The sequence below is a fragment of the Haliaeetus albicilla genome, chromosome 3 (assembly GCF_947461875.1).
Source record: "Haliaeetus albicilla chromosome 3, bHalAlb1.1, whole genome shotgun sequence".
NCBI lineage: Eukaryota > Metazoa > Chordata > Aves > Accipitriformes > Accipitridae > Haliaeetus > Haliaeetus albicilla.
In genome coordinates, this window is record NC_091485.1 from 41441535 (window position 1) to 41458704 (window position 17170).

The 17170-nt window shown below is 39.5% G+C and overlaps 1 protein-coding gene across 1 annotated transcript in view; it reads right to left on the reverse strand.

The window, feature by feature from the left end:
• Positions 1–3313: 3313 nt before the first annotated feature.
• The window catches only part of EYA1 (EYA transcriptional coactivator and phosphatase 1), a 152761-nt gene continuing 138904 nt past the window's right edge, over positions 3314–17170 (reverse strand). The window contains exons 14-19 of the mRNA XM_069779509.1: positions 15995–16053; positions 15639–15799; positions 15315–15429; positions 14890–15011; positions 12788–12888; positions 3314–4400 (exon numbers count right to left, since the gene is read on the reverse strand). Of these exons, the coding sequence (XP_069635610.1) occupies positions 4320–4400; positions 12788–12888; positions 14890–15011; positions 15315–15429; positions 15639–15799; positions 15995–16053 (639 nt within the window). The 3' untranslated portion in view covers positions 3314–4319. The remainder of the gene's footprint in view (positions 4401–12787; positions 12889–14889; positions 15012–15314; positions 15430–15638; positions 15800–15994; positions 16054–17170) is intronic.

Genomic DNA, 17170 nt, shown 5'->3' on the forward strand with positions numbered 1-17170 from the left:
ACTTGCAATTTCTTGTTCTTGGTTTAAGACTAATCTGAGATCAGAAGCAATGATGAAAGAGGATGTCTTCAAAACATTGTGATCATCCACCAGCCTAAACACCAAAACCTCCACAATTTGTTCAATGGAACAGTCAGTGCATTTTCACGGTTAGTGCAGGAGCACACCTGAGCACTGCATTCAGTGCATCACAGGGAAGAGATAGATTTAGAAGTGGCTGTTTAAAGTGTGGCCAGCTGGCAAGGGAATTCCAGTCTCCAAAAGACCTCTGTTCTAGTAATCACAAGAAACAGCAAACCTCAGAGGCTTTGTTTACCATTTGCATAAGCAAATTGCAAAACCTCATGGAATCACTGTCACTATGCTTGTTCCAGTGTTCTACTGTTTGAAAGAATTTGTTCAATTTTTCTGTAACAGGGAAAACTCTGCTTTGAGCCTTCTGAGGGGAAACCACTTCTGAGGGAAGACAATTTCTGGTACCTGGCAGCATCATGGAACTGAGTCCTTCACACACAGTGGGACTGGAGATCTTGCAATAAGCACTGCCAAAGAACAAGCTACACTGCAGCAAAACCAAAGAAAACATTTGTTGGAGGAAAGGCCAAAGTGTGGAAGATACAAGAAAGGGAAGGTGTTTGGCACATGGAAGTTGATAATACTACAGCTTGGTTTGTTGCCCACAACCTTTTATTCAGGTTATTTTCCTCTTCCACAGGACCAAGGGAGATGCTAAAAGCTAGATACAGAAAGAATTCAAGTTACCCAAAGTGAGACTTAGGCAGACTCTACAATGAAACTGTCATCCTGTTCCTTACCTAAAATTATCAGATACTGAGGTTTGTAAAGTTAAGAGTAATGTGCATTTAGTTGTTTCACCTCTTCATATGTATCCACTCTTGGTTCCCAGATCACTCCTAGGGCCATCAGAGAGCTGGAAAGTAGACATTCCTTCCCCTAAATCTCCTAAGGACCTGACTTGCCAGGCACTTCCAGCACCTCAGACATCATTAGGATCAAGTTGCTCAGAAACCATAGCAGACATCAGTTAATTCTATGCAATGCACTCCTTTTGGTCACTACTGCTATAACAGGACAATTAGTTCAAAAAGAAGTTATGCTAACTGAACCCCTTTTCTCTCTGAGAAGGCACAAACCCATGCTTGACTAAGACATGCCTTTTTTGGCTTGTGACACTGTCACCCAGTAACACCATTGTGTTGACACCACAATGCAGCGACAAAACTCAGGTCTCACTAGACCAGAAAGTGAGCACAAGTGCTCACTAGCCGCCATTCAAGGCTCCCACTCATGGGCAGAGGAGCAAAGAGGGCTCTTCACCAGCCACTGAAAAAAATCATACATGGTTGATGGACACAGTTTCTCCTCCTGGCTGATCTTGCTTTTCCCATCAGTGCAGCCATACTCACTCTTTGGCTCACTGACTTCTTTTCTGCAGTCTTTGGCTCAACTAATCCCTTCATGCAGGGTGGCACATCAGTACCAGGAGAAGCGGAGGATGTTTCTTGGTCAGGTTAGTCCACAAGTCGTTAATTAGGATAAACTTGTGGAAGCCGAGATGTGGGTTTGGGCATGCTCCTCCACCTCCTTAGAAGATAGACTCAGACCCACGCCCTGCACCAGTACTTCATGGGTCTACAATAAAGCATCTGCTATAAAATGGTGGTCACTACCACTCTTCCCCTGATTTAAGGGGTGGCCGTGCTCCTTGCTTGTAAAAGAGAAATACCAGTCCTGAAATCTGAGAGATGTTCAGGCCTGTAGATCCTTAGAGGATGGGAGACTTGCTGTAGCCCTGAGTGAGATGTCTGAATGATGGACTCATCCATTCAGCACATGGATTGCTTTGGATGACATTCAGAGACACTGCAGCTAACGTTCAGGCATTTACTTCTATGAGTCACTTAGGCACAAATTTCCAGGACACCATGCACCAAGTCCCTATTCTGCACTGACCTTCTCTAGCTCCTGCTGATAAGCAACAAACCTGCTGTCCATCTAATGGAGCCTTTTGTAAACTAGATGCAAATATTTTTTTTTTATCCTATTTAACGTCTCAGCTGGGCACAAGCAAGTGAACAACTTCTGCCTTGGGACAGCAAAGAGATGACAGATGTCTCCTTGATCCCGACCTAGAGGGCAGAAATATCATAGACTTGCATACAAGACAATTGTTTAATATGTTCACAAATCAATTTTATTAATTTAAAACAAAATTAATGAAGAAAAATTCAATTCTGTACACAATTGTGGACACAACACACTTTTTGTACAATAAGGCCCAGATAAACTTTTTTTTCAGTCCGCGAGTGACTAAAAATTGAAAAGAGCCAAAAATAAAATAAAAAAAAAACCAACCCCCCATCACTGTCTACTTTGCTTGAGGAAAAAAAAAAGGCTAATTATAGTCTCAATTCTAAAAACTACCCACAATGTGCTTTATGTACGTATGCGAGTACTGCGTGAATTCCAGCACTCATACTGGGTAAAGTAAAGCACATGTGCAAGTCTTGGTAGGATAAAAACCTCTCTGTTGGTAATAAAGCAATCCACAAACATTGAATTCTAGCAGCAATATGATTCCTCCAATAGAGAAGGGTGTTGTTTTGTAGCTACATTGGTGCTTTGTAGCTTTGCAGGTAGCTGTTTCAAGGCTGGTGTTTTTAGCAAAAGAAAACAAGAAGAAAAGCTGGAGAATGAACCAACAAAGCCGAGGCTTCTTTCTAACGAGAGATTTAAATTGGGCAAAGGGATTTGGGACAATTCAAGCTGAAAAGTCAGACTAACAGTTTATCTGACCAAGTAGCTCATGGCCTTCAAGATTAGAAAAGTCACAAGTCACAGAAAGACACAGTCTAGGTTTGTCCTGTAAATGGGTATAGACAAAAGCAAATTTTAACTCCTTGGCGATAACTATTTCAGTATTTCCATTGCCGGCAATGGATGTTATATCTTAGGAAAATCTGACTCCTGGTGGAAGAGGATTAAAAAACTTAAATGTATATGAGTATTCTTGTTCAATTTCTCCAAAATATTCTCATTTCTAATTTCTAAAAATAACGATGATGATAGTTTCCTTCATTTTTGCATGAGACAAAAACTGTTCAGTACCAAGATTCCAATTTAAGTCATGTCTTAAAATATATTTGTGTTCTTTCTCTATTTCTTTATGGAATGAATCTCTTAATTAATTTCTCAATACTCTAAGAAAGGGTTAATATGCTAACTTTAAAAGAGGAAACAGAAGACAGCAAAGCACTCCTCTTCAGTTGTTTTTTATCTGCATTTCCTTGGGGGGGGCGGAGAGGAGAAATCAATCTTTTCATAATCAGAATAAGTGAGAGAAGATAAAGGTAGAGAAACAGCTGAGAAGAACAAAACCCAATTCCTATTGACACTTGACATCCATGCTTTTGGTCTTGACAAATTTATCTAAAAAAATCCATTATCTACATATTTATATCCAACGCATTGATAAGGCACTGCACAACAGTTTTGTGCACACGTGGCCTCACTCTTCACCAACAAGGCATTACTATCTTTCAATAGCATTTACCTTAACAATATGTAAAAGAATCATTCATTATTACAAATTTACACAAAAAATTCTTCCTGTACATGATTGTCTCAGTGATGTACCTATTAGTTTAAATTAGACATATTTTAAACTACTCTGTAATGTGCTAAAATCAAAAGTAGTTGCTGTACCATAAGGCAAAGGCTTGTAATAGCCTTTAATCCTATTATACATATCCTCAGTTATATGATGTCAAAATATAGTCTGTTCATAAATAAGTAAAGATGTACAGAGTACCCTGGGTATGAGAAACCAAAAAGTAAACCTTCTTTACAAGAAAATTACTCCACTGGTATTTTGAAAAATCTCAGTCTTCATTGTGCAATCAAGTTTGCTGTGTTGAAGAAATGGTGTGTGTCACATTGAAGAGTCTAAAAACTACAAAGCATTTGCAGGTCCTTTTTTTTCTTCACAGGTATGAACCTTTTATTTCCTTTTTTTTTTTCCTTCTCTGTTTCTTTTTGGTAGCAAATACGGTAAAGATGAGTTGTTCAAACATTCGCATGGCTTATTTTCGTTGGACTCGCAGTACCAGAGTCAACAGCTGTTCTGAAGAAAAAGACATGCTCCTCCGTTTACTGAAAGGGCAAGGGTTAAGACCAATTGCAGCTGTACGTCAACATGTTGAAATCACAAAGTTCTGTAGTCCAATGCTGACACAAGACACAGGCATCCCATCCATGGGCAGAAGGAGGCTCTGAGGTTTCAAAGTGCTGCTGAGCTGCTACAAGTACTCCAGTTCCAAGGCATGGTGAAGGGCCATAAGGTCAGAGTGGCTCGAGATCCTCCAAAATGGCATAGCGTGCTGTGAACAGCACAGACAACATGTAAAAATAACCCCAAGCATTCTGGCATTTAGACCCACCCATTGTCTTTCGCAAGGATAAGGGAGCACTGCAAGGAGAGGAAAATTGCTCTTAAAACCTCGAACCCTTCACATGTATCTCTGGTTTCTCTGACCGACCCCCTCAGCATACATTCTCAATAATAGCAAATCTATTTACCAACAGGAACAACAGCAAACATGTCAGGAGATCATAAGGAAGAGAGGGGTTTCTCATCTCTTTATAAGAAAAACAGATTTCAGCACGTTGCAGAAGAAAATATTATTTCTAGAAAAAATTTAAGAAAAATAACCTATACATGAAGCATGTGGGTAGTTTGAGGAAGGGAACAGAACTTGATTGAAAAAAAACAAAAAATAAAGGAAGTGAAAGTATTATTGACTATCAAAACATGTTTGTTCCTTGTGGAACTATCCCTGGCAGGTGAGTACATAGCCATGGTGATTCAGAATAGCTCATGTGTTGCTCACATCACTTTGAAAGGAATTTTATCCCAGTGGTTTGTATAACATTGCTCATTATTAGCACTGATCATAAAACATCTTTTCCATATGGGACAACTTTAAAATAAATACGTATTTTTTTCCTATTAGCTGTAATAAAATCTGTCTGGAGCACAAATACATTTGCAAAGAACCTGAATAAACCAAAAACACAAATACCAGGAAAAAGCACACATTACCTCACCCATAAAGGGTAAAAATCTGATTCAGAACTATCTTTATACTCTAAACCAGGGACTACAGCGTTAGGAAGGAACTTTTGCATAACTAAGAAAAAAGATTACCATCAGCTTTCATCAGGAAAATATTCTATAAATCCCATGGGAAAATAGTTTCAATTCAACAACATTCTGAAGGCTAACACGATCATGTTCACCTTTCATTGGGTCAGCTTGTGTCCTGGCATCTTTAGGAGGCAAACCGCAAGCAATGTATTATCACAATAGCTTCCGAGTTCCCCAAGCATTTTATCTACAACTTCTCAGAGAGGCTTTCTTCATCCTCCTTCAGCACTTCCTGAGTAAATTCCTATTTCTGCTGAAATCAGTGGCAAAACTCTATCTCTTCTGATTATCACTTCTACACTGACGTCCTTTTTTCATTCAGATCTTCTCCTCAAATTTAAGTTAGAGAACAATTTTGAAAACAATATGAAACTCTCTGTTTCCAGCTGCATGTTTACTGTAAGCCCTGTAATTTTACCTTATACCTATCTCAGAAGGCAAACACCTTAGCACAGAGCCTATCATAAATTTGTCTTCAGAAGCTCAAGTAAACATCTGTATGTCAGTGTATAAATAATAATTGTTTTTATTAGAAGAATGCTGCTTCAATCCAGATAATTATATGATGATGAACTGGGTTGAATTTATAGAATAAAGAAGAGATTTTTAAAAGAAACATAACCATGGAAGTAGCGGCAAGACTCTCTGAAGTCAAATGGCTAACTGTTAAAGAACAATCAACTGTTGCTCTGGTGAAAGTCAGAGAAGATAATACTGAATTAATTAATATTAATAAGCAAGACTAAAGAGTTGTACATGATCAGGAAGGGAGCGCTGTAAGGCATCTGGAAAACACGCACCCCATGCAGGACAAGTGTTAGCAAGTAGAGTTGCAAAATTGGAGGGACTGCAGAGTGAAGGAGGCGGCGCTGAGCACCCGGTGGCCATGTTTCAGGGTTTTCACTTCAGAATAGCTCTAGTCTGCCATCGTGGAAAAAGTGCCCGTTAGCAGTTGGAGAGCATTTGGTGAGCACCCGGACAATACATCGTCCTTTAGTTCTATCCAAAAGATTCTGGTTGGTTTGGTGAGCACCTGGACAATACATCGTCCTTTAGTTCTATCCAAAAGATTCTGGTTGGTTTTGTTGTTCTGTTTTCTCTCCCTCCCTCCCCCCCCGTGACCAGTCCAGGATGTTAATCAAAGCATAGTGAGGGGGAATGACTGGAAGGTCTGCTTCGATATGACACTCCTGGTCTGAATTAAAATGTAATATGGATGCATCAACAGATACCCACATTCAGAGTATGCCTAGCTTTTAGAGCAAATAAATTTCTTCAGGAAGAAAATAAAATGACCCAGAAGGAAGCACCATTGGAAGAGTTTCTGTTCTGCTTTGCTTAACTCTAGATTATTACAAAGCCTTGAGAAACAGCTGACTAAATATCTGCTTGAAGATAAATGCATGAGCAATAGCAGCTTATGAAGACAACAAAACAAATAAACAAAATAATTCAGAGACAACTAAGATGTTGTTGGAAAAAATGTTTATGATATTTCCAAAACACTTTTACAGATTAATCCTTTACTTCAGAAGGAAGTGTTAAACACTGACTACTGCACCTACTATTTCTACATCTTCAGTCTAGACTTCCATTGTACTGCCTCTATGCTCCACAGCAACAGAAACTAGATGCAGTCAGCTCACTCAGTTACAACTCCACGTCCCAGTGTCTTCTCTGTTACGTTATACAGATAGTCTATCCTCCGCACCCTGTCAGGTCAGACACTGCTGCTTACCAACTCATTTTTCCTAAAGATTCATTTCTCGCACCATGTTCAGAAAATGAACCAGCAAGAGCAAAACGAAATACAAATTCCTCATCATGCCGTTCTCTGGACTCTCCAGAGGTTCCGTGCACCTATCTCTTATTTAGGCTGTGAGATCTTCCTGGCAGAATTTATAACATCTGATAGGGGTATTACATCAAGGACAAACGGGCACAGGTTTGTGCTTGCAGCAGGTCCGTGCAGTGTTTGCCAGCTGACTGCACTGGGCTGGTGGTGCTCAGCAGTGCCGCTCAGCAGTGCCGCCCTCCCTTTCCTGCAGGGCTGCAGCTTCCCTCTCCCCTCGGAAGCCCCCCTGCCAGGTGGGACCTACCTGCTCTCCCCGCCAGCCTGCCATAGCTCCCCGCTTCTCTCAGTCAGCTTGGCACCAGCTCTGCCTCAACCACCGGGTCAGGGAGGTGTAAATAGCATACCTAAGATGTGGCGTGGCACGGAGTTTGGGGAGCACCCGCCTTTGCGCAGTGTCTCTGCAGAAGCCAAGAGTCAATGACGTGGACACCCTCCAAGGTCATACAGCAAACTAATGACTAGGGAGGACTGTAGTAATAAATTCTTGGCTTCCAGCTCCCACTTCATGCAGCTCCAGCATTATATTGCTTCCCTAGTAACAACCTCAGCATCACAGAGCGTACACACACCAGGCAGCTAGGGCAGTTAAAGACCCTGATTGATTTAACAGAAGGTTTAGCTTCTGCTAAATCAAATCACAGCGATTCTTGCTAGATGCCCATATGCAATATCAAGTTTTGGATTACCCTCAGCTGTTTATGGTCAGATTTGAAACCAAAACTTTAAGTGGTCATTATTTTGGCTATACCTTTCTATTTCAAATTCACTTAAGTGTCCTCTGCTTTATTTCTGTCTGTCTGTGAAAGGCGTATGCCTCCATTTACTCCATGTAGTTACAGGAGTGAGGTGTGGAATGATTCTGGAGAGTCCCGTGAAAACAAAGAGGTTGCATAAACCTCAGGATTATAATTATTTTCAGTTCTCCTGCATATAGGTCAAAAGACCAGCAGCACACTCCCAAGAAGTAAAGCACGCCAGGAACGCGGCGGCTGCACGGGGCTGGAATCTGCACTGTCTCTCTCTGCATGGCCGAACGCAGCCAATTCAGATCCCTATCAGTCTGACCCTACGGCACAGCCTTCATAGCTAAGAGGAGGGGAAACAAACCCGATACAGATCTATATATACCTATATGTATATGTTTGTGTATGTATATACAGTCTCACACACATATGTGTCCATATATACTCATGTGTGTTCACAGGGCATATACAGTAATTTTCACCTTATCTAAGACAACAAATGACTGTACAAAACTAAAACATTTAAAGTAACATAATTAACATACAAAACCTTATACATTATTCCTGTATTAACATGCCCCATTTATCCACAACTATTCAGCCCTGTCAAAAGTGGCAACACACCCATGAAACAGAAGTACATTTTTTCTTACCAAATGACCAGGCAAGACTTTCTTCGTATATATATTTACTAAATATTGCCTTTAGAAAGCCATCCCTGCCAACACTTAGCACACATGTCATGTACAACACATGCCTTCTATTCTGAGCACACTGAAAACCACTAATATCTCATTTGCTGCTGCGGCAGAATGGATGACAAATGCTAACTGCTAATAAATAGGTGGTGTAACTGGATGCATTAGTGTCTAATGAAACTATAAGAAAGCTCTTCTTAATGCATATTGGAGGAATATGCATCTAGGCTTGTAGTAAAACAATGATTTTGTGTACTATTTCAATACCTTCCAAGTAAATATGAAACTTTTGTCTTTTAAAAAACATGAATTGTTTTGTAGATCATACCTGGTAATAAATACATTTATGAACTTTTTAATGATTTAATTTTGATGACATTTTGAAATGAAATATGGTGGCAAAAGTTTGAATTTCGTTTTGGTGTAAAAAGCATGAAAAGTCAAATTATTAATTTACTAAATCTAACAATTATAATATTATTAAATAACCTAAAATATTAAGGTCTTTTATTTATGAAATAGAAGCAATATTACTTTTCAGCATGTATTTACTATAAGAACAAAACTTCAACTATTTTATTCAACAAAATGAAGTGTTTCTTTTAATACCTGTGCAAAACAAGCCTTTTTTTGATGGCAACACTGAAAAGCGCAGACTATCCTCCCTCCCTTAAATGAATACATATTTATAGAAAAACCTTACTCCTGAGAGTTGTGACGGATTTGAATAGAAAACTCATCAGTTTCTGTCATCTTTCACAGTATTTTTGTTGTGTTCCTGCCAGATTTGCTAAGCAGTCGTCTTTACTTCCTACCCCAAACCTGACCAGCACAGTGTGACTGTGAGCTTAAAAGCAGTGGCATATTGGATACCCATTTATATTCTATTTATTGCTCCACAAAGATTTATGATTTTTCCTCCCAATTTCCCTCCGAGGCAGCGTGACCATTTTGGAGACAAAGGGAGAAGCCGATTTGCCCAGGCTCTCCCCAATCACCTGATGTAAAATCCAGCTCCTCAGTGCAGAGAGCCTCCTCCTTTGTCTCCTCTCGCAAATTAGAAATCCTTTGGAGGATTCTCCTAAGTAGAAAAACTCAGGAGTTTTTTTTCTGCCTTATGAGTATTTCCTGACTGTGTCTCCAAAGGCAAAGGCAAAAGATGAGCTCAAACCAACCAAACCAAACCAAACCACAACTAAACAAAACAACAACCCCCCCCCCCCCAAACACAAAACAAAACAAAGCAAGGCAAAACAAAATGCCGAGACAATGGAGTCTCTGGCAGAAAACCCCAGAAACTTATTCTGCAAAGAGCTGTGTCACCACAGAGGCACTCAGATGCAGCGGCTCTGACCCAGATGGCACCCACACCGGTGCCGGCAGCCGTCCCGAGGACCACTCAGCTCTCACACCGGTTTCTCTCTCCCCTCCTCTCCCTCTTTTCCCTGGGAAGCTGATCCGAAGGTAGCAACCTCCGCATGAACCCTGCCGTTACAGCCAAGCCGGCTGGTTGCTGAACTGATCCAGAAGGGTACGATTATTCCTCAGTCTGCAACGCAAACGTCCTGAGAATTTTAATTGTCTTATAAAATATCTTGCTGGAAGTGACAGCTAAACAAAGGTGTTGATACCATGGCTTGTCCCATGCTACGTGAAATGTAAGAGTGTGAGTTTCCTCAGTGTATTGTATTTCTTTTCATCAATCAAAAGAGGCATTTTATGAAAAAACAGTCTATCCTAAAAATGTTTTTTTAAAGAGCAATGATCTTTTAAATGGTTTTTAAAAGTTCATATTATTGAATTTTTACAATAATGACAATAATAAAAAGATATTAAATGTGTCCTATTGTTGTATGGACTCAGGATTGTCCATGAATGAAGGACATAAATGAAAATCTTGTTTTATGATGAAGCAATTGATAAAATGTTGGTAAATTATTTCTAACAACAAACTTTAACTTTCTTACCTCCTAAGCTGGAAGTGCAAGTGCAGCTCTTTTCACTACATGAACACAGAATAAAAAAATCTTTCAAATTAAATAGGTTTGAATTTATATGCTCACTTAAAAATACTCATTATAGTTTATATGTAATCAATGAAATGCTATTTAAAAAAGGGTGTACTGTTTACACTCTAATTAGTGTAAAGAAACGTACATATACTAAAGGGCTTCACCACAGGCCAAACCCGTTCAGCAATGTGCTGTGCAAAGGGATAACACAAAAGCTGTCCCTGCCCTGAGAATATCACAAAACCCAACGTGCTGATGGGAAGGAAGGCAGGAAGGAACCAGCTAGCAAGGTTCAGGAGATAAGCAAGGCAATGGGGTACATCATGGGACAGTTAATGCCATTTTGGATTGATGGGCTTTGGGTGTTTTTGCGGGGGTAAATCTCCTGTTTTGTTTGCACACTTTCCAGAGAAGGTCCAGGCTTTTACTGTTTTCTAATACAGCGATACCGTTCGTTCCTTAGACAGGGCATGCGTCTTTAAACTGAAGCACAGTATACACTAGGGTGCCTTCCCATGCTCACTCCTCCTAATAACCCTAAAACCAATGTGAGGAGCAGATAACCAAAAAGGCATCATCTGAGTTGGGAGCAGCTCCTCGTACCGCAAGGCACTGTGTGGTTATTGCTCTTGCAGGATGCGAGGGCCAAAACGTAAGAGGGAAATCCTACTTTCACAGTGTGAAATGGTGACTTCTTTTTTGGTGGAGTAAGAAGCAGGACAAGAATCACAGAAGCATTTTCCTTAATCAAATTAATAGTTTCTGCAGAAAGGCAGGGCTGCTGGTCTACTTATTGACTTCTCTGGCATTGCTGCAGCAGATAATTTAATCCAGAGCATCTAACATGCTTTGAATCTGAAAATTCCTTCCACCGAGAAAGAATACACAGAAGTAATGGCACAAAGAAACTTTCTATACTGCTACTCCTCTTAGCGACTGGAAAGGCTTTTTCTTATGCTTTTCTGAATCGTGTTTCCTGTTGAAAAAGGCATTGAATTAGATAATGTTACCGAAAAGACTACTCCTGCCGTTATCATATACAACACGATTTCACCAAGCAACAGAAAAGGAACAAAGAGAAGTATTTTTTTTCCCTCCCTGATCTTAAATGCAGCTTTTAAAATGTAATCATTTACAGCGGGAAAACATTTCTCCGCAAAGATGAAAGGCATTTCTGAAGGAGAAAGGAGCAAACTGTTCCCGTCAGTCCGCCAAAGGGATATATGAAACTGAGACTCTGCGAAGTGCTGGGACAAGCTGGGAACCTACCCGCAACGCTTCGGGGGGACAAAACCCGGATCTCATGAAGCAAAACCAGTCAATGGTTGTTAAAACACCATGTGGACTAATTAGTTTCACTTCTCCAATTTAGAAAGTTACAGTGGAAACAGATACAGAAGTACCACAGAGAGTTTCATGGTAAAAAAGCAGCTGTGTAAAAGCAATTTACCTGTAAAAGGAAGCAAGAACAGAAATGCCCATTTTCCTACTCTTTCTCCTATTGTTCAAATAGCCAATATTACGCCTCATTCCTCCAAGTGAAGAGCCTGTATCTGCTGTACTTGGGTAGAATACCAAGACTAGGAATACTGCCTATTATTTCTCAGTGGGAAGTGTTGCTTTTTATGGACCTTACTCCACACTGGGAAAAAAAAAATATAAATTCTTCCCTTCTTCCCAGGGGAAAGCAAAAAATAATAAAGACACGGTCAAATACTATCCTCTGCTCAGTTAACTGAGGTTATGAATGCAGGACACCCACAAGTAGTTACCTGAATGCAGAATCCGAATTATGGACTCACAAGGAAACTGAAATTTATGTACAACTACTCCACTCCTACATAACTTTTCAAGGTGTGACATATACGTATTTCATATAGTCAAATAGCACGCTGCCTTTGATCAGTAAGAATCTCCATTTTTTGCTTATATTCATAACATCCTATGTGGTATTTTGGGACGCCAATGAAAACAGAACTATTAGTTCTTGGCACAAAAGCCGTGGTCCATTTTCTGGCTCCTTTTTGAAATACATCAAACATACATAGCTAGCTTAATGTGTCTTTTGGAGAACAGCAGGGCACATCATTATCTACAGTTTTATGCAGCTTTCTACTAGATATGGTCAAAACATATTTCATAAAGCACAGACACATAAATCCAAATCTCAATGCATGCTGTCCCATGTTGAAGAAAAGACAATTTTGCTTTCAGATTCTTGAAATCAACCCGCACTGAAAAAGGGCCATTACCTTTTTTGCACCTTGTTCTTCTTCGACACCATCCCCTATAACAACATATACTACTTTTCTTCCAAATCTTTGAATTATTCGCTCAAAACAACTTTCCTTTCCTGAAAGAAAAAGATCAGACTATTCAGGATAGGTGGTGGTGGGATGACATCAAATAAATCCGTTTTTATCCCGGATCTCCCCAGTACTATAATAAATAATTATAGTTACTGGGAGAGAAGAGCCTCTCCCGCAGGATGGCATATCAAGGCCAACTGCAGCTTTACTCCCACCACAGCAGCTGACAGGCAACCTTAAAATCTGCTCCGTGAGGTCCTTTAGTACTCACGCCATGGTAGACATAGCGTACTAGAGGTCTGCAGTATCACCTTTTTTGTCTCCTTCCCTAATCTGAGACAGGTTTTGGGGGGAATTTCCCTACCAGGAGAATTCTCTACTGGCTCTTTACGGCCAGTATCCTGAACTGAGCAAATTGATTGAATCTGAGTTGAAATTCTAGCTTTTCTCCACAACCTGTGACAAGATTAATCACAGCTCCTGAAACAGTAGTATCCTGACTTAGAAGGTCACCCAAAAGATTTAGATTTTAAAAGCCTGTAATCCAATACATGGGCAAGGTTCTTGATCCTGCACTGGGATCCATTAATGTGGCTCATTACTTCACTGCACAGACCTAGAGAAATGATCCCAGTGCTCCAGTCCTACATGCAGGTACCGATACTGGGAAGCTTCAGGTACTGGTACTGGGAAGCCAGAAAGTAAGTAAATGCTTAGAGTTGAGTTTTCACAAATGCCACCATTCTGAAAGATCACTTCAGTCTGGTCATGGTACATGCTTACCTGTGTGTCTACAGCAGCTGATGGGAAAAATTGTGTTTTTCATAATAGTTATTTCAGCTACAGAACAATACCAGTGTAAAAACACATAGGCTGGAAATTAAGAAAAGGTTTCTAGCCTTAGAGAAGCTATACTACTCAATGATACCCTTTAACAGTAGCACCAGCCGTAAGAAACCTCCAACACTAACTAGGTTGAAAAAGTGCTTGAAAATTATGGAACGTGTCATGTTACAAAAATTTTATGCTTTCCCGCGACAGTCAGTGACTGAATGCAGTTTTCCAAAAGCACCCTTCTGTTCTGTGCAAGTGAAGTCACAAGTGAATATTTATTAAAATATGTTTTAATTAAATTGTGTATTTAAAGTATTATAATTCAAAGTTTTAATTTACTTTAAAGTTTTGACAGATGGCACCGTAACATTTCTATCCAGGCAACAGTTTTAAATCTTTTATGGTAATGCTTTCAAATTTCTACATAAAACTCTCAACCAAGTTTTTTTTTAAAAACCAAAACCAAACAAAAATAATCCACCATTTTTTCTTGGCCATTTGAGCTTCCTGTATTATAGATACTTAAGAACACATGAAAAATGTTTTCATGTAGCCCACAATTTTGAGGGAATCTGAGACAGAACAGATATGTCATAATCACGTTAAAAACTACAAGCACCATTGCCATCTGGTCCTATGTACTTCTACATACTCAGAATAACATCTTTTATATTGAACCAGAAAACAGAAATAAACATTTGCCCGGCTGAAGCTTATTACAGTCAGTATGAATGAACTTAAATAATTACATTCTGCAGCAAAACATTCTTGCTTCTGGTAAATTGTTTACTAAAATTTGCTCCAGACCCCATGAAAACAAATGGAGCCAGGGCTTACCTTTACAGAATTTCTTCTGCTAATCTGGGGAGACTTCAGCATTCTATACTTATAGCCTATTAAAAAGCCTTCTCAACTGCTACATAGCCCCACAGTTTTGAGAAATCGTGACAAAAAAAGCAATTATATTTCCTCCTAACAGAGGCTTCATCAGTGTTAAGAGAGCTATATGAAGCTTTCTGTGCTGGATCATGACAAACATTTGAAAAGCACTTTTAGGATGCTTTAGCATGAAAAGTGTTTCATGAGATCAGGTATTACTAATCTCTACATTTGACACAGTGAATGCATGTCAGAAATAAATATAGACTACAATATCTATTCATTTAGAATTGCAGCTTCAGATGTATCACAACATTATAAAAATAGCTCACCTATTTTAGTTGCACTGTAAATATTCTCTATGGGAAATACAACCCCTAGTCCATACAACAAGACTTTTGCCAGAGCTGGAATTAGCTGAGTAGTTGTTACGAGAATGTTCACACAGTTTGTCCTACGGAAGAGAAAACGCAAACATCCTTTTTTAACAAGGCAAAACAGAACAAAACAAAACAAAAGAAGGAAAACTTTATCCTTCCATCAGAACCCCTGACTGTTATTATTGCCACTTAAAAAGAAAGTGGGGTTTTTTTCACCTTACAGGAGAGCAAGGTAGATTGGCACGGTCAGACCAGAACAAGGAATGAGAAGAAGGTCCTCCAGGTTCAGCATTTTGCCCACCAGACCAGGTAGCCTCATCTAGATCACCAGCAGACATCCTAGAGTCTCCTAACTACCCCATACTCTTTGTACTCACCTCGAATGAATAAGGGTGAGTGCTTTCAGTGCAAGTGTTAACCAAGAATCCGTCAAAGCTTCAATTTCTGCTCTTAGTTGTAACCAAGCCTCTCTTTTTGCTGGACCAAGAAGACCTGTGGAGTAGATAAGGGCATGTCTGCACCAAAATTAAGTAACGTTCTGTCATTTTCTTTTGCTTTCATTAGCTCAGAGGCAATTTTCCACACACCGCAAACTAAACAGCTCACTAAATGCTACCATGTTAAAAAAGGAACAGAAACCAAAAGTTCTTCCCTTTTACTACTTCTAATCTGTATTTGTTAGCTACTCCAGAGTCACTTGCCTCCGACATTATTTTTGTAGGTATTATATATTTCTTTTACTCGTCTGTAGCGGAAAGCCAATTTTCGCATCCAGTCCACTCCTCCGCGCACCCCTGTCGCGAGGCACAAATTCGCACTGGTGGCAGCTGCGGGAAAGCCATCTGTTCCGAAGTTATAGGTGCTAGTCAGAGATAAGAAAACCCCAGATTAACAAAAGGCAACAGGCTACATTTACCACCAGCTACTCACTTTGCTGGGTTGCAAAGTCTAAGACAGCTAAAAAGAGAGCGGGCTACTGTAATCGTTACAGCAGTTCATCGCTTTCCCAGGAAGGAACTTGCAAAGCAACGTCTTATCTTGTTCAGTTCTCTTGTACCTTAAATCTTGACCGTTGTCGTCTGAAGACACGTCATCAATGTGAACCTGGTCGCATTCCTAAGGCGACAGAAAGACTTCATAATTTTCTTGATCTTGCAAATCTCGAAAATAAAGCTATAAAAAACTATGAACAACCTACTCATCAGGGATATTTTTAATTGTGGAAATCAGTAGATGGCAGTCTTGTTAAAACAACTATTTTACCTACTCCTTGTGCTCATTTCTTAGAATAAATGCACACTATCATTAGCTACTACTGTTAAAGGACTTTCCAAAAACACATTTTTGTGTTTAGAAAGGAAAGTGGTTAAAAACAATTAGCATATGTGTTCCATAAACGTTCTTGTAGCCTTTCAGGTACCTTAAAACATCATGCTGCTCAAAGCTGATTCAGTCAGTGCATAAGTGTAACTGAAACCAGACATTTTGGTAAATGTAACATATTAGAAAAATTAAACCTGATGCTAACCGCCAATGAAATTATGACCTCTGATTGCTGTTGAGCCACACACCAACACAGCCTGAGGCCAGTGTTTCAGAAGAGTGCAGACGAAAAATCTGTTCCTAGTTTGCCATTCATTTGAGAGTTGTGAGCTTCCTTCTCTCTCTTTGGTCTTAGTGCATGAAAGCAGCATGCAAAGATGAAGAAAATCTGAACAGAAATAGCCAAATCAAACCATCTTTTTCAGCGACTTGTATGCAAACTAACACAGCACATTCATAATTAGCTTTGTCCATCACTAAATTAAAAATTGTAATGCATATTGTTTATCCACCAAAAAACATTAGAACATTACTATTAACAATATAACTTTTGGCAGGAAAACAAATAAACCTCTGGCACTCTAGATCAGTCTCAAGTCAATGCTTGAAACAATAACAGATTTCAATTATTTTAATAATTTCCTCTTCTCTTTCTTAATGTGAAGTCCTGTAACAAACATGATCTATTTTAAATGTGAAAATATTGCAATCCTTTATTTTTGTGTTACTGCTTTCCTCTGAACAAATTTTTCTCTCTCCATGGATTTGTGAGGAACGGAGGGAAGATAGAAGTGGAAAGAAACTCAAACCAGCTGTTCCCTAACAGAATTAAAATCATGACCCTCAACCCTTTTTCTGAAACATCTATTTTCCAGCCAACCCTCTCCCAGCAAGCAGCAAACTCCAAGGA